This window comes from Dreissena polymorpha, chromosome 1, assembly GCF_020536995.1.
Source record: "Dreissena polymorpha isolate Duluth1 chromosome 1, UMN_Dpol_1.0, whole genome shotgun sequence".
In the NCBI taxonomy this organism is placed as follows: Eukaryota; Metazoa; Mollusca; class Bivalvia; order Myida; family Dreissenidae; genus Dreissena; species Dreissena polymorpha.
Window position 1 is genome coordinate 70,781,040 of NC_068355.1, and position 19,055 is coordinate 70,800,094.

Here is a 19,055-nt window from a genome sequence, read left to right on the forward strand (position 1 = left end):
CTTTCAGCCTAAACTGGATTTGTGCTAAGAAGAGACTTTCTTTAAACGAAATATATCAAAAATGCAAAAAGTATCGTCCCTGATAAGCTTGTGCAGACTGCACAGGCTAATCTGGGACAGCACTTAACTCATATGCATTAAATCCCTTTTTCACAGAACAGGGCCCATATGTATGTTGTTGCCCATAAAGTTAGCAATTCAACATGTAGCATTAATACAAATTTTATACCAAGCTCTAACAGCTACCGTATACATGTGTTTCTAAAGCTATCTTTACATGTGCAGAAATAACCTTGCAATTCAAAAGATACACTAAGCATTTCTAAAAAGAAAATAACAACTAATACTCTGTTCATTATGGACCAAACTTTTGCCTATAGTTCTGAAATTTGGCCCCACAACAAATGCAAAGGCAAAAATTCAAATGTCAACCTTGTCTCTCAAAAAAATAATGAAACTTGCATTGCAAAATGTAAAAAAAATATGTTGCCATGATTGAAAATGTAAATGTGTCTTGTTCTGAGAAAATTGGGCTTAATGCATGTGCGTAAAGTGTCGTCCCAGATTAGCCTTTTATGGTATTTTTAGTTTCAAGGAAGTCCCTCCTTGCCGAAAAGCAAGTTTAGGCGGAAAGTGTCGTCCCTGATTAGCCTGTGCGGACTGCACAGGCTAAGCTGGGACGACACTTTACGCACATGCAATAAGCCCAGTTTTATCAGAACAAGACACAAATAGTCATCGTTAGAATAACCCCAACTGACAAGCAAACTGCTATTCAGGTAACTGTGGAACTGGAAGATGGCATAATTGAGATATGTTTAATTGCTTACAACAACAACTGTATTTTTATTTTAACTTTTATTACAGATCTTTAATAAAGTTCACAAGAAAAAGAAAAATATGCATTTGTTCATCAAAGTTGAAAAATGCAATACTTTTTGAAAAATGAAACTTAGTCCAGAATGAACAATGAAAAGGTGTAAGAAAGAAATAGCAAGTGCAAAACATTTCTACTTGTTTTAGTAATCAAGTTAAAGTAATACTGCTAGTAACAAACAGGCATATATAATTATAAATAGGTTAGCAAATATATAAACGTTCCATCCCCAATCTGTTAAAAAGCTGTTGTATGCATGCGTGATGCATTACCTTGGAGTGGTAAGACCTCCTCTAAAAAGATCGTTTATTGAGGAAATGTTAGATATTGTTAAAAATCTTTAAAAAATATACAAGTATATAATATTATCTGTAGATAATATAGATCATAACAGTAGTGCCAATAATGTAGATAATAGACATACTACCAATAATGGACACTTATGTTGATAAAATAGGTAATACCTGTTATGACTGATAACGTAGATAAAATAGAAAATACCAGCCTAGCCAATAATGGCAGGAAACAGCTTCTAACTACGAACAGAGCATCACTTTAAGACTCATTCACTGGTATTTCAGAACAATAAAAGATAAAGACTAACCATTTAAATATGTTAAAAAGAGTTGAGAACCCACAAACTATCAGTACAAAAGCCTGTTTAAACCCACTGCAGTGCTACAAAGAGTGCACGGTAAAATAGTGTCTGACTACGAGTACTCACGTTGTTAAGGAAGGAGGCATGGTGCTCCGCTGTTACTCGCAGGCGGTCCACCCACTGCTGGCGCTCTCGGGCATCAGAGGCTGAGAAAACATGACACGGTGCTTTCTACTAAACATTTCAGTCATGTTCTGAGAAAACCGGGCATAATGCATGTGCGTAAAGTGTCGTCCCAAGATTAGCCTGTGCAATCCACACAGGCTAATCAGGGACGACACTTTTCGCTTTTATGACATTTTTCGTTTAAATAAAGTCTCTTCTTAGAATCCAATTAAGGTGGAAAGTGTCGTCCCCAATTAGCCTAGGAAGACACTTTACGCACATGCATTATGCCCAGTTTTCTAAGAATGCGCCTCATTTGAGATGCTCTCTAGGAAAATTGGGTTAAATATGTAAGCGTAAAGTATTGTCCCAGATTAGCAAGTGCAGTCTTTAACTAGATTTTTGCTTAAAAGAGACTTCCATTCCAAAGAGTACAATAGTTGTTTCTGATTAGCCTGTTTGGACTGCAGAGACTAATCTTGGAGGACACTTTTCGCACATGCACCAAACCCCGTTTTCTAAGAGCAATACACATTTCTATTTAAGACGCAATAAACACAGAATCTTTTCAACAAGCTTGATGAAAATGAATAATTATTTACTACTGCTTAACCCCCGCACAAAAAACTTCTGTGATTTCAATTTGTTTACCAAAACAAAATATTGTCCATTTTGCATAGATGCCCTCTTATTGCACTTGTGTTTACAATTTACACATGTTTAAGCATAGAAGTATAACTATGTGGACACAAATCTTTGTTAGCAGTTTCTAGCAAAGCCAAGACCCAATTTTATGATTTTGGTTCCATGACAACTATAATTTCATGTACCCAGTGGAAATGTGGCTAATATATTCCATCATATATAGTAGAATGTTATGAGTTTTAGCTCTTTTCTCAAGTGAAATCAAGTACTTGTGCAGCATTATTTTGCTTTGTTCACTTTATTAATCCTTTTCTAATAGTTTAATATACATGTATCCAACAATTTTAAAAAACTTAACAGCTAGACTGTGTTGAAGGTTGTTAAATAGTCTTTTGATTTACCCCTGTTTTGTATTTGCTCACGTAAAAAGACAATCCAACGATTTTGGGTTGACCAGTCCAGTGTATGAGCAGTGGGTAGCAGGGTACAGCATACTCCTATTTAACTCTAAATTTACCAGAAGACCACTGACATGTATATTTCTCTTCACAAGCATATCATTTACCCCTGAGTTTGAACACCTCTCCGTTAGCAGCACTGACAGAAAATGTCTGGGAATCTTCTTCCGATGGTGAGATTACAGCTGCCTGTATAGAAACACACAACTGATCTGAAATATCAGGCGCAATACTAATTGGGCTTAATGCATGTGCGTAAATTGTCGTCACAAATAAGACAATTCATTTGAACGCAATTGAATTAAGCCCCCTTTTAACAGAGAGAGGCTAACATTTATATCATATGTAACAATATATTCAAGAATTACCTTACTGTATTCAAGAATTACCTTACTGTATTCAAGAATTATCTTACTGTATTCAAGAATTACCTTACTGTGCATTTCATGTGAGGAGAACCTTGTTCAGTGACTTGGTTTACTGGTATTTAAGAATAGTAACAATTCTCTGGGGGGGGGGGGGGGTTTGCACAGGGAGGTGTAGATAATTTTATTATTATGGCTATACAAATAAGCAAAATACTATTAAAACAGGAGCTGTCTCCATAGGATGACATATGCCCGCGATAATGGCTTTGATAGAAATTATGAGCTTTTTTCGAAACCGAAACGCATTTTTTGACACCTAAACGCGGACCCTAAGTTCAAGGTCAAGGGGGTCAAAATTTGTGTGCGCATGGAAAGGCCTTGTCCATATACACATGCATATTAAATATGAATGTTACATCTGAAGTGACATAAAAGTGATAAGCATTTTTCGAAACCTAAACGCAAAGTGTGACGGACAGAAAGATGGACGGACGGTGCAATCACTATATGCCCTCCTTAGGGGGCATAAAAAGTTCATAACATGTAATTTCTATTGATTCTTTGGAAATACTACATGATTGTGGTGTTCCAACAGGCTGTTTCTCACTAATTGATTGTGTAATGTTTTCACCACACCATAGGGCATGTTGAATGCGATTTCTCACAATTAACCATTAGAACACCACAACCATGTCATGTTTATAACAAATAACACCATAACGAGTCATCAACGCAACGCATGATGTATGAATTCCTCACATAAACATAACACTTTCTTGAACAATACCAATATTGACTTGCTTTAATGAGGTCATGAGGATATATACATTAATGTCGTCATTCAAAATCTGTATTTTCAAGCAATTGAAAACATCAAAAGATTTACCACTAAGATATGGATACCTGATTGGGTCTTGTGTATTTTATAACAATTCAGTCTGATTATATATATTTATATGATTCAATTATCTTTGTGAATTTAAAATTAACCCCTTTGTAGAATTGATCCTGATGTAAACTTACACAGTGAGTAAAATATGTAAGACAAGTGTTTAAAAGCTGAAAAATACCATCAATTTTTGGAAACAATTTTTCTTAAAAGTAGTATTCAATTCACGTAGACATTTTTGTATAGCATAATTCACATTAACAAATTTGTAAATGCACTCACAGCCAGGTGAATCGACCCTCTGGCACGCTGCTTCTTATGCTCTTCTTTCTGCAAATAAATACACCTCAAATACTGTATTACAATGAATCCAACACCATTTATCAATTGCATCATGTTTATGGAAATACTATTGGGCTACAACTGGATCATTGTTTTTTACCCCAATTATTTGTTTCATTAATCAATCTGAATCCACAGAGTGACCAGTTTTGATCCAGGAGAAAATTGGATCCAATTGATTTAAAGATTTAAAACGCAATCTAACATCCCATATATATATATATATATATATATATGTTTATAATACATCAATAGACCTTTGAGTTTAAGAGCAAGTGATTGTTTAAATATAAAGAAAATTAGAGAATTTGTCATGGTTCCTAAACTTTTCTTGTCTTCTTGCTCTTCCTCTCATGATTTAGAGTTTCATTTAAATCCCTTTAATTTTTTTTAGTTTGATCTGCACCACAAATATACACTATGTACCTGTTTTTGGGCCGGGCACAAGATATATACCAATTGCAATATCTACCAAAACAGTATGCTTAATGTTGAATAAAATTGTAGATCTCCTGTAATAGAATTTAAGAGTCTGCAATTAAATAAGTAAATGCAAACATCTCTACAAATATTGACGATAGAGGTATGGTATTTTGACTGTGACCTTCCTCTCAAAGGCCTTAAAGTCTTAACCATTTACCACTTAAGATACGTATTTTGATGCATTTGCGGTCCCTTTTTAACATTTAATTAAAAACCTTTCTTACTAGAATCAAGTTTTAAAGGCTTCATTTCCAACCTTTAGATACTGATGAACAGCAAACAGCATAAAACCTGAACAGACTGCCAGTTACTCGCAGTCATAGCCATTTTCACTTTGCTTCTTATGGCGGAAAGTCTTAACACGAGTCCATACACAACTTTATAAGTTCAGCATTGTACGATCAAATTACATGTAGAAATGTTTTGCACACAAAAATACTAGAGAACAAGACTATCGCCAAGCAATAAAGTCCCTTACCAGAGAAACTCCAGCATTAATTATTTTTTCAGATTTTTTACATATTTGTTGCCATAGCAATCCGAATTCTTGATGTAGGAACAAAATGAAATGATGTGCATAATCTCCATATTGCCATTTGTTCATGTTTCAAGTTTCACCAGTAGGGGACTAAAAAGTAATGATTCTTTTACCATGCACTTAATCCTAAAGTCGTCTATCATCAATTTAAGAAGTTGTATTTGTATCCCTCTTAATAATTATAAATCTATGCCAAGCACATGACAATTTAAAAAGGGACATAATTATGTTGATACTGAAGAGTTATGGTTTTTCGAAACTGATTATACAGAAAATGCTCTGAAACTCATGAAGAGACAATTATGGATCTTGTCCTCTGCAGAAGAAGCGGGTCACAGTGAAAGAAAAGAAGGATAGCCAGAAGAATGGATTAAGCAATAATTATACTTATGCCTTCCTTTGTGGGAGAAATTTTTGTTATTTTTAATGTAGAATAAACAAGAGATGTTTATCAGAAAGGCCCCCTCCTGCGCCTCTTTGAAGCCATATATTTGACCTTTGACCTTGAAGGATAACCTTGACCTTTCTCCACTCGACATGTGCAGCTCCATGAGATACACATGCATGCCAAATATCAAGTTGCTATCTTCAATACTGCAAAAGTTATGGCCAATGTTTAAGTTTTCGGACGACGGAAAATTCAACTGCTATAAAATCATCGTAAAACAAGTTTGTGTCTACAGACAAACTGACAGACGAACGTTGTTATTCATCCCATGGAAATAATTTAATTGGAATATTATAGTAAATTCAATTTACAAACAAACAAATAATGATGTTCCAAAAATGTTGTTGTAATAATTATTCAATAATCCAGACATACTTTTTATTTAAGTATACTTTTACATGCTAGAAATGTTTATATTCTTCTAAATAATGTAATGTGACATGGAAACATTTCAGCAAAATATGAAGTTCACCTCAAAATACTCTAGCATTCCAGAGTCTGGGTCCAACAGAAACCATCGCGGCTGCCAGCCTTTCATCACATTGGTGAACTTGGTCAACTGACCTTCCAGCGACTGCCAGCTGAAAAAACACTATCAAGAAAGAGGCTGTGTGTTTAAAATGTGTACAGAGCTTTCCTTAGATTAAAGAAGACATGACGGGGGATAATTGACTTTGAACTGAGACCTTAACCCTCCACCTACTAAGATAGAAGCATATACAAGGTATATGACACATCCTATGGTCATCATGGGAATAGTAGTTAAACATAATTAAACCAGTGCTTTCCACAGGAATTTATTCAGGCTTCATCCCTCCCAACGTTTATTTTTTTTAAATTTAACATGTCAATTGACGTTATGTGGTGCGTTATAAGTCAATGAAAAACTGCGTCAAAAGACATCATTTGGTGCGCTATGACTCTTCAAGTAACGCCCCCAGCTATAAAGTCGTTTATAAAGACATTTTTTTATAATTGTTTTAAAACTTTCCCACAAATATAGTAAAATCCTGACTCAATCGATTCCCCAATACATCCGTATCAATCCCACTCTATTACTGCATACTTACTACTTTTCAAGTTTCTATTCATTACCTGATAATCCCATTTTTAAAAGCACTTTCTGGTAAATATTGACGATAAAAGTGCTCAATAATTTCTTTTACAATGAACGTTGCCATTTTTCTTAAGTATCAAATAAATTTCGGCATAAGTGACTATTTATAGATTTGATGAAATATTACCATTGAACATGCGTAAAAAGCTTGACGTGGTTTGTGCTTGTTAATGCAACGCTCAATACACCCATGCTTTCTATGCATATGACGCGACGTTGTTCATGCTGCATAATTTTTTGCGCCCTTTTTATTCAGACAAAGGGTAAACACAAAATAAATTATCACTGTTTATTTGAACAATCTGTTAACGTAGAGTTAACATTTACCTTCAGAAGTGGGTTTCGGATTACAAATTTAATTATGCTCATTTGAGACTTCAAGAAAACATGAACAGTTGTGTATTGAATTCAACGATAATTTGTTAAAACGCTTTATGAGTTGAGTAAATGTTTTGACAATATTATTCATGAAATGCACAACTTCCACGAGGATTACAGACATCATCAGTCCTCTAAGAAACTGGACAAGATTTCTGTGGCAATTACATATACGTCACGAGTCGTCTGCATGAGGCCTAAATTAAAATTGAGTTTGTTTGCCCTTTACCGACCGACTCACTTTTTACCCCCCGACCCAAAAAATTTTATTGCGATTTCTGAAAACGTATTTTTTTTATTTTCAATTTTTGTCGACGATCATAAAAGAGCCAACAGCAATATTTATTCATGCGCATATTTATATCCCTGTCCATTATTATCGCCCCTGACCGATCTAGGTCACTCCGATGGTTGGAATTTCATACGCCACAATATAGACAGTAATGCAAGCGTCTATAACCAGCATCGCGATCGGCAGTGTTCCGTGAAAATGGCCGAACGACATCATACTTAACTATTGGTTCGCGAAAGTAGTCGGACATATACGAGTTTACGTTCGTTGTACACATGCTGTTAACATGATCTAAGACGGCGGACAATGAAAAGAAATAACGATGCTCAGCGAGGACAAATGACTATCGAATTTACGACGGACATCATATAACTAGTATGGATTAATGAAAAGAGCGTGTCATTCTACGATGGAGCATACGTTTTAGATACAAATAAAACTCTCTTTTTTTGGAAATGTATGAACTGAATGTCACAGAACAAGTGTTTGAAATTTGGAATGCAGTCTACTCGCAAGGAAAAATACATTTAACAGTTACAGGATTATTGTTCGAAAATGCAAAATAAAAGACAAACATGATTTGATTTATATGAAAGTGGATCTGTGTTTAATCAGATTCATGTGCATATTCTGCTTTATTATGTTTGCCACACTAAACAGTTTACTGTAATGGCATGTTAGTGAAATGGATATGTAAAGGTAAACTTATTTAAAATATTAATGTCTCTTAGCTAAATACATCGACAACACTCAAGTATATATGTTTAAAGCGTTAATATATCCACAAACTGAATCTAACACCCTTAATTTATTTCCCCAAATCAAGTTTTCATGCTTATGTTAGTTGCAATAATACAACTCCCAGCTATTGACCCTCTGAGCTGTACGTATGTACTCATAAAAGCTCAGAGCATTCAAGAAGAAATAATGCTTTATAATAATGTTCAGTTTGCCCTTTTATGAATTTACTTTGCCATGACGAGACTATGCACTAACCGGTCAAACACTTAAAATTGAGGCCTGTAAAAATTTCAGCTGGCCTGTGAATTGTTTCTCCTGGTAGGCAAGTCTGGCCTGTAAAATGTGACGGTCTTTCGCCATGTCTGAATTTTTCCATTAAAGGCTTTGGGCTGTCTTTCTATACTCCTTCAACGCTTGTTGCATGCTAATTAAGCGCAGTTTAAGGGAAAGGTTTAAGTTAAAAATAAAAGCTGGCTGGCTGTTAAATAATTACAAATGCATTTGAGCAATTAACATCATATAATGAACAAATATTTAATGTAATAACACACAAACATGCATTTGATATTAATATATGCAAGAAACAGCAACAAGATAATGTTAAGCTACATAGGGCTTCGTACACTGCAACAGTGCTTTAATAACAGTGTTTTAAATATTTATAGACTATTAGTGTATAAAAAATATAATTTCTCAAATAAAATAAAATAATTTTCCTACCTACCTACCCAACTGTAAAATTTAGGGTCGGTAAAGGGCAAACCAACAATATTTTAATTGTGGCCTGATTTAACTGCAGGTAGTGCCTGCCTACGAGTGCTGTCGCTTACACAAAGCGTACGCTCTCATCAGCCAATATTGATTTTCTAATACAGCAACGCTCAGCCCTTAAGCTGGCTTAAGTTGGGCAAAGCGTTAGATGTAGTTGACTGAGGATCATAAATCGGCTTTCACAATTTTCGGCGAAGTCGATATGGCTTTGATCTTAAGAATGGCTAGTTGAAGTAACAGCCAAAATACACTGATCGGAAAATTTTAGGCGCCCCACGGACACTGATTTCGAAATTCAAGCGCCCCGGTGAGGGACCGTTAAATGGCCTTTGGAAAGCACTGATTAAACATAATTCATATAAATTCATCCTAGCAGTGTTTTTTTCACCATTTTTGGAATACGGCCAGGTCCCACTTTAGTTTGGGAAAATTTGAGAATTCAAGTGTTTTCAGTATAATATTTACTAAGTTTGAACTTACATGGATGGCAGTTGAACAAAATTATTGAGTTTAAAAAAAATATATACATGTACTTTTATTTATTTTTAGAAATCTTCCATTGGGAATTTTTAGCTCCCATTTTGGAATACTACTTTTTTCCATTTGGAATGGGGCCGATTACTTGACCCGATGTTAAATGAAAAAACAACAACTGCCTTGTATCAATATATTTACTTTTTACAAATATAGTTACAAAACAGAAATGTAAGTTAAACGATCATTGACCTTAAATTGTGATCCTGACTTTTTACTTGAGAGGGTACTAGATGTATGCCATGCATAATCTATCAATGAACATTCACATTAATAATCTGAAGTTATACCTTCATTCTCAGCATAAAAAAGTCAAGAATAGAGCCAATCAATGAACTTTGACCCTTGATTATAACCTTGAACTAACTTTGGAGAATTCCAGTTGTGTGTTATAATGTTATACAGAATACATTTTGTTATTATTTTATTAAATGTTACAATCCTCCCAAGCAAAACAATTAAGAACAGAAACAAAAATTACTTTTGACCTTGAAATATGACCTTTCACAAAGGAGTCTCAGAGTTGTTAGGACAAATTGCATCGTTATGAGGAATTATAATGTAAATGAATATTAAAATCCTTTCATTCCCAAACCAAATTTAAAACAAGAGCACCGCATAACGGGTGCCACGCTTGGCTACAGGTGCAGTTTTGAATAAATGAAAGCTTGTCAGAATTTTTTAGAGGTCACAGTGACCTTGACTTTTGACCTCGTGACCCCAAAATGGGTCTGGCATGTAGATAACTCATCAAGGTGCATCTACATATGAAGTTTTAGGTGGAAGCACTTCGATTTTAGAGCCAATGTTAAGGTTTTAGCACGAAACGGACGTCAGACGGCGGACAACGAGCTGGATATGACAATACCTTGGGTTTTCTCCGAAACGCCGAGCTAAAATTCCCAATTTGATTTGTTCCCCCTATTTAAAAAAACACATTTTTTTCATTTGGAAAGAAGTGTCTAATGTTCATTTAATGTCAATTTTAGTTCAATTACATCGCACAAATTATAACTTTACTTTAACGATTTTGTTCTTCTTATAAATAAAAAAAATTGCATTGAGTTATATTTAAAAATTAGATTCTACCAAATCAGTAGACTTTTCGCACATACAAATTCTAAATCCTGAGATTGCATTTTTTCCAAAATGGCCAGGGAGCCATTTCATCAATGATTTATAGTAAATAATTTTTTTGTTGGAAATACATAACAGAAGCTAAAGGCTTACTTAAAATGCAAGGGACATCGATATAATAAACCGTCAACATTTGACAGCTGTCAAACATGACAAATTTACATTTCAAGAGTTTGGGCCCAATAAGAGTTCTTATCTGCTGGTAAGCACACACACCGGTTGACAAGGACAGCTGTTTGTACAACTGTCCTGTTCTTATTTTTTCTCATTTTTGTTTAGGGATTAGGCCCACTTTCGCCATGACTTGTTGACTTTGTCTGCTTAATAATTGCGCAAATAATGTTCTGCAAAAATTTCTACTGCGTCACTGTTTTTTCAGTTAACAAACACCATTACTTTACTTGGTCCTATTTTATGTTAATGTCTTTTTTGATTTGGTTGATGAAACATTTTTTATGTAGAATCTTAAACTGCTACACAAATATTGATGCATTAAAGGCAATTCAATCAAAATTGTTATTATCCCTACGCTTTTTGAAAAGCGTGGGGATATTGTGGTAATCTCCGCTGTCTGTCCGTCCATCCGTCCTGGCCACTATCTTCTCCTACACTATCAGCACTAGAACCTTGAATCTTACACACATGGTAGCAATGAGCATATGAGCGACCCCGCACTATTTGGAATTTTGATCTGACCCCTGGGTCAAAAGTTATGGGGGTTGGGGTGAGGCCTAGTCAGAGATGTTTACTCATTTTTTAAGGTAATTTTACTATAATTTCTTCATTTCTACACCGATTGTCTTCAAATTGATACTGAACCTCTCTTATGACAATACGGTCAATCTCAACTATGCATGGCCCCATTACCAACCCTGGGGCGCCCCGCCAACATAGGCCACACCCACCCAAAATTGCCTATTACTATAATTTCTTCATTTCTACAAGGATTTACTTCAAATTGATACTGAACCTCTCTTATGACAATACAGTCAATCTCAACTATGCATGGCCCCATTACCAACCCTGGGGCGCCCCGCCCACATAGGCCACGCCCACACAAAATTGCCTTTTACTACAATTTCTTCATTTCTACACCCATTTACTTCAAATTGATACTGAACCTCTCTTATGACAATACGGTCAATCTCAACTATGTATGGCCCCATTGCCAACCCTGGGGTGCCAAGCCCACCCAAATTTGCCTTTTTACTATAATTTCTTCATTTCTACACCGATTCACTTCTAATTGACACTGAACTTATTTTATGTACAATACGGTCAATCTCAACTATGCATGGCCCCATTACCAACCCTGGGGCACCCGTGGGTCAAACATGCGGCGTGGGGATATGCGTGGGCCTCTGCCGCGCCATTTCTAGTTATTGATGAAATGGCCTCCAGGCCTGCAAAAACTCAATAGATGTTTCGACCATTACAATAAAGCCAATAAAAATTTAGATGTAAATTTAACAGGCAAAAATTAAAATATGAAGTGTACATGGTAGCACTACATTTAATTTTCCATCACAACCAGTAAAAGTCATATATTTGTGTTAATTGAATAAAATTTTAAAATTACATTAAATACTGCGCTTTGAAATACAAAGATAACATTATGAGTTAAATATATAAAAAAATGGACCTATCAACAATAATTTACATGCAGTAACAAACATGAACCCTGTCTAAAACCTTACAACAGGTGAAATTGGTGAATATTTACTGTGATCACAACAAAGAAAGTTGAAAATTAGACCCACGCCAAAATGTGTGGCTGATCATCCCTTGTATATTTCCCATCTTTGCACGATAAACTTGAAATGAAATAACACCAATACTGAAAACATTGGAAAGGGCACCATACCTTTTAGTCTTTGCCTCCTCCTTCATCTCAAACTCCTGAAATATTTAATGAAGTGAATTACATTTTAGCCTCACTCTGTCAAAAAGGGGTTAAAGCATGTGCGTAAAATGTCATCCCAGATTATCCTGTGAAGTCCCCAGAGGCTAGTCAGACGACTCTTTTCGCTATTATTGTAATTTTTGTTTAAAGGAGGACTCCTCTTCAACGTAGTCCAGTTTAGACAGAAAGTCGTGTCCCTGTTTAGCCTTTACGCACCTGCATTAAAACCCTTTTTCACAAAGCAAAGGCTCATTTGTTAAATGAATAACGAGAATATTATTTAACCGGCATTAAGTGCTAGCAGGTCATTTTGATGTGGCGTAGCAGTCAGTGATTTCAACAGGATTTATTTTTAGTCTTTTTTTAAACCCCTCTTGGCCGTTGGGGGGGGTTACGGTAGGAAGAGTTCAGTAGCCCACTCAGTCTTCTAAAGACTAATTAACTTGCCATGCTTTCATTGTTAAAGAGTAAATCTTAGGACCGATGGGTGTAAAAAAATAAATGAAAAAAAAGTAATGTTTGGATTTGATAATTATCACTGATAATTTTCATTGTTTGAAACAGTGAAATTATCAGTTTTATGGTGGACAAACCAGTTATCACACACCTAAGAAATTACGTTAAATTACCTTAAAATTGAAACACTTAAAATGACAAAAACATTTTGTTTTAACAAATGACTAACAGTTCAATCATTGAATGATTTATCTGAAAAGTTTTCCAGCAAACTACCTTCAAGAATTCATAACAATGATTCCCTGATTATTGTCACCTCTAGCAGACAAAACAAAATGGCGGCCGATGTTATTACCCGACACTTCATAAATGCTACTCCAGTATATACAAAGTCACATGACTATCACGTGACCTGGACTCGGTGAAAAAATATGCGACTGCGGCAATCAAAATTGCAAACAGAAATATGCTTTTTGGTATGTAAATGCACGTATTGATAAATGCATTTTAAAAAGTTATAGCAAAAAACACACAAAACGGTGTAAATAACAATAAATGCATTTCTTTAACCTGTTTTTTGCGCATTTGTTTCAAGCTAAGTAGGCAAGTACGTCATGGACTTCATGTGCGACCATTTGTTTATCAATGTGACGTCATGCGCATTTTTGCGCATGTGCATACAGAACCAAAGCAAAACGTCTGATAATAGGTGCTGTTCGATAACAGGTACTTCCACGATAATTCACTGATATTTCTCTATAAACCAGCGGAAAGCATAAAATAAAAGACTGATTTCAAAGTGAATCAGGTAATTTTTAATAAATTTCACATTGAGGTTGTATTTACACTACAATTTGTTTACAAAACAAGCAAGAATTATTTAAAATACCGGGAAATGTCATTCTGAATTTGAAAACACTTGAGCACATGGTATTTTACTAAAAAATGAAATAACGTCATATGACCATAAAATCTCGGGAGATTCCCATTTCAAAAACGCCTGTCGCATCGCTGTTTTTCTCGATATGTTAGAGCAGAAAAGATAAATTTAACATGTTTAAGATAATATTTTGTGAAAGAATATATCAGTTAAATGTAAGAAATATCAATCTTTCCGATAAAGTGGTTAATTTGGGCCAATAACTGCATTTAAAAGCTGCTTTTGGACTGGTCTTTGTTAACTGTCAACTTTTCGGGAAATTCTGGTTAGCTTTCCTAATGGGGTTGGTCCATAACTTTAAAGTCCTGCAAGTCAAAAATCATAAAAAGTGACATTCAAAGTTATGGTAGCCAGAACTAAATATACCGCATACAGAAAAACATCTAACCTTATTATTTCAAGTGATCTTTTGATACAAGTACATTATCTTCGTCAATTTTTAAAATATTTCATCATACAGTCGATCGGGTAGTTCCGGATCTCGGGTAATTCCGAATCAACTCTATGATTTAATTAAAATATTAGTCTAAAAGATATTGCCATATCAATATAACTGTGATTTTTGGAAAATGTGATCAATTTCAAGCAATAACACAGTTTTGCTTCTTATTTCAACGGTGTTTTCATTGAAAATCACACTTTGGTAACTATCACAGTCGTGTCATTTTACCGTCGCACTGTCTATCAATAACACGCGTCAACAATTAAAAGACGATTTAGAAGCACATTTCCTTGGTAAATGCTTGTACATTTGGTATGAATTTGTTTATTTATTATCATTTTTAAATTCCTGCGAGTGATTTAAGTATATGTTTATGATTTATGGAAATAAAAGCATGGACATTGCACCTCGTGTACATGTCAGTTGCGGATCAGCTGATTGGGGAAAATCTCAAAACAGTTTATTATTGTTTAAATACTGTGTTAGTAATATTTTAAAGCTCTAGCTACCACAAAAGTTTATATATATATATATATATATATATATATATGAAATGAAAAGTGCCTAGTTTCTCATAAAGTTGATACAATGTTTCATTTGAATTATTTAATTATAATACTATTTTGTGACTTCAATGTCGAGAAATACAGAGAATAAGATTGAATTTTGTTTATTTTGTCTGTCTTTCTGCCCTAAAACTTTAACCTTGCTCATAAAATGAAACTTTATGGACCTGGTTCTCCAAACTTTACATGTTGTTGCATCTGATTGAGATCTATTCTGCAAACCAGTTATGAGGCATTAGGTCTAAGTCACAAGGTCAATGCTAACACATGCAGTAAGCATTTGTTGAATGCATCTTGGTTTGTTTGTATATTTATGTGTTTAGTATTTTTAAAATAAGTTATAACATTTAAATGTATAATAGCGGAGTAATAAAAAACCAGCGGAGTGCTAAAATCTGTACTCTAGAAAAAATTCATGGATTAATAAATGATGGTAAGATGTTACTAGTGCTGGAAGGAGATTGGTAATATTTTAAATACTTATCCAATTTTTAATGTGCATTTATGCTGTGATTTTGCTTTTCAGATAATTGTCAAGTTGGACTGATGGGTCCTAAAAAGCACGGGTGCTCTGCACAGTCATTGGCAAAGAGGCTGAAGCGGATACTTTTATATATATTTTTACATTATTGTGATCCTATTATTGTTAAATGTTGCCATAATATGTTATTTACCAAACATTTAACTTGATATCTAGTATTGTCTTCCATTTCTTTACCATTATTATCCCAGAGGTACTGGTTTATGTTTTTGTTGCTTTTTATACTTTTATTACATTATTTTACATTATTGTGAGCATATTATTGTTACATGTTATCATACTATGTTATTTACCAAAAAAGTAACTTGATATCTAGTATTGTTTTCCATTTCTTTAGCAAATTTATTCTAGAGGCACTGGTTTATGTTATACTTTTTATGGATGCTTTTATATATTTTTACATTATTGTTATCCTATTATTAGCAAATGCATTCCAGAGGTACTTGTTTATGTTCAGTTGTCATTTTTATGCCCCCGGATCGAATGATCGGGGCATATTGTTTTTGGCCAGTCTGTCATTCTGTCCCAAAACTTTAACCTTAGTTAAAGTTTTTTGATAACTTTTGCAATATTTAAGACAGAAACTTGATATTTGGCATGTATGTGTATCTCATGGAGCTGCACATTTTGAGTGGTGAAAGGTCAAGGTCATCGTTCAAGGTCAAAGAAGCTAATCCAAGGAAGTAATAAGCTTTAAAGGGCCATAATTATCTGTACCTGCCAAATGAACAAAAAACAAAGCGGCGCAATAGGGAGCATTGTGTTCCTGACAAACACATCTCTTGTTATAAATACATTTATATAAAGTTCTGTATTTTTTAGGACCTTAGTTATAAACATATTTTCTAGTCATACATAAAATGTTCTAGTCATAAGCATATATGTCATATTTTCATACAGTTTGTACATTATTGCAGGCTTGGCGAAATTGCCGGTCCGCAGGTCCTGACCGGCAGATTTCAATTTGGTCCGGCAGGTTTAACAAGAATGTCGGTCCTGGTGACCGGCAAAATGTGAAATGATTGCAAACAAATCTTTTTTTTTTCAAGTTGAAAATTCGAAGAGCAAATCGCTTACTACATCATGAAAATGAAATCGCTCGTTGTTTTGATGTTTGCTGTAGGTTTGTTACGTACAATTAGCAAATCCAACTTGTTACACAACACCTACTTTAAACTCGTTTGCAAAATCGCCAACTGCGTTCTAACAAAAAAGATCTTGATAGCTTTTACATATTTTTCGAGTAGGATAAGGACAATAAAATATGGTATCGTGATCAACACAACCATATGCATACGCCATTTTTCATAAGTGTAAAGAGTACAGTGCATTATGGGGCAGAGCTTTCATTGGACGAGCGAATTTAAATTTAGATTGAATGCAATACGATACATGTACAAAGAAATGTTTTTATTGCATCATATGCAGTGCCATGTAAAAAAACGTGCTTCCCGGGGACTTTCTGAAACTGGTCAAAAATGAAAATGAATCTCTGTTAACAATTACACTGCGTTAGCATGTAAATAAATCGTCTTTTTTATTTAATTAATTACTAGTAAACGTTCTGAAAAATGAAATGCCTTAATCATTAAATGTCAGGTAACGTGTTTTGTACTGTATATTTTAACAGCCGCTCCAAACTGCAATCATATTAAAGTAAGAATGTTTAAATCGTTTCGAATAACTTTAATTTGATAATTATTCGGCTTGCACATACGTTATTGAAATTATCGCACCGAACCGTTCTAATAGGGAATACATGTAATAAAAACTGACACGCAAATTTTTCACAACATGATTGACATTACACAACCGATTAACACCAATTTGCTGCCAGTGTAACCTCTAAGCGATTAAAATCAATTTAACGGCCGGTTGAATAAAGAGATCAAGATGTGATCGCTGCCATTTTTGAATTTTCTAGTTAAGTTGTTGTTGCTTTACGGTCCGGCTAAATTTTCTCCGGACCGGCACATTTTCTGAAATGCCTGTCCGGATGACCGGCAGATTTTTTCTAATTTCGCCATGCCTGTTATTGTGATTCTATTGTTGTTAAATGTTATTATATTATGTTATTTCCCAAGAAGGTATCTTGAGTTTATCAATAAATTGCTTGTATTGAGTATTTGTGCTTGTTTTATATAACCAATAATACAGAGGAATCCATTTCAAATCAAAACATAAATACTTTCCAACAGCTTTATTCTCCTGTGTACAGTCATACACCCCATAATGTTTTTAAATTGTCAGACAGTTATTAAACTGAAACAAACGAACCTATCTGATGTTTTATTTAATACATGCATCATTTGTTTTGACAGTCAAAATAATTGTTGACAGTCAAAATAAGTTTTGAGATGATCCCTGACCTACATCTTCCAAATAGTCTGAGTGATCCGAAATTACCGCACTCGATTCAGAACTAGCCGACTTTATGCAAGCGAATAAGTTCAAATTGCTACGTTAGCGTTACCGATCGCCGAAATCGCCATTGGCGATTACAATTCCTAGCTGGCGATTAAAAATAAGATTTTCATGAAATTGGCGATTGAGAAAAAATAGACCCTATGCTTTACAAATGCACACTCTAAATGCCTGTTTTCAGGCCGTATCAATCGCCAGAAACATCGCTAAGATTACACAGATAACATCCTTATTGGCATCAGAAATGTATTGGTAAGTATTAATAAATTAATATGGCCTGAAAGATGAAATATTTTGCCTCAACAAACCAAGTTTTTTTAAAGCAATTGCTTTATTTTAAAAATATTTACACCATTATTTACGTTAGTGATCCGGAACTACCCGACCGACTGTATCAATTGTTTAAAAATAACAACAAGCTGACATCATTTAATTTTCATTTACACTCTGTTTTACTTTTAAAAAGATTTAACGGTTATTGTACTTTAGCCCTCTGCATAACTGCATGTAACTGTTTCCGTTCGAATTCTGAAAGAGAGGCTAAATCAGGGTCAAAGTCCACTTTTTTATTCGATGATGCAGCAGCCATGTTTAATTTCCGGTTTATAAAAAGGGCAGTAACTGTTCTTCTCTCGACGAAGGATACACTGCACAAATTCTAGCAGATACAAACAAATCTAGATTGCTTAAAAAAGAAGCATTCATCCAAAAGTTCGATAGCATAGTAAGATTATTAGGCAGAACTGCTGGGATACTTAATCCGGCACCAGAAGTGAACGTATCTAATTTAGACACAAATGTGTGTATTGCTAATGCAGTGATTGGAGTCGCGGACCCATGCTATTTATTTGATACAAATTGGCTTCACAGATACATAGCAGGTTCGATTATCGCTGCATCTAATATCTACATCGTCTTTCGCACGCGAAATTATCCCGAAAACAAAAATACTTCGCACCTTGCTCATAAAGACTCAAAACAGGTGTTCTGGTGCATATGTGA

At 34.6% G+C, this 19,055-nt stretch overlaps 1 protein-coding gene across 7 annotated transcripts in view; it reads right to left on the reverse strand.

The window, feature by feature from the left end:
- Positions 1-18,654, reverse strand: part of LOC127834237 (oxysterol-binding protein-related protein 11-like) — a 62,515-nt gene extending 43,861 nt beyond the window's left edge. For 2 of the 7 annotated variants that reach the window (XM_052359927.1, XM_052359918.1), the window contains exons 1-7: positions 18,538-18,654; positions 12,646-12,680; positions 6,284-6,392; positions 4,283-4,330; positions 2,851-2,932; positions 1,602-1,681; positions 1,150-1,170 (exon numbers count right to left, since the gene is read on the reverse strand). In XM_052359927.1, coding sequence (XP_052215887.1) covers positions 1,150-1,170; positions 1,602-1,681; positions 2,851-2,932; positions 4,283-4,330; positions 6,284-6,392; positions 12,646-12,680; positions 18,538-18,642 — 480 coding nt within the window. In that variant the 5' untranslated portion in view covers positions 18,643-18,654. Of the gene's footprint in view, positions 1-1,149; positions 1,171-1,601; positions 1,682-2,850; positions 2,933-4,282; positions 4,331-6,283; positions 6,393-12,645; positions 12,681-14,468; positions 15,033-18,415 lie in introns of those variants that run through there. The other 5 variants (XM_052359941.1, XM_052359936.1, XM_052359960.1 and 2 more) reach the window with 4 other exon arrangements.
- Positions 18,655-19,055: the final 401 nt, after the last annotated feature.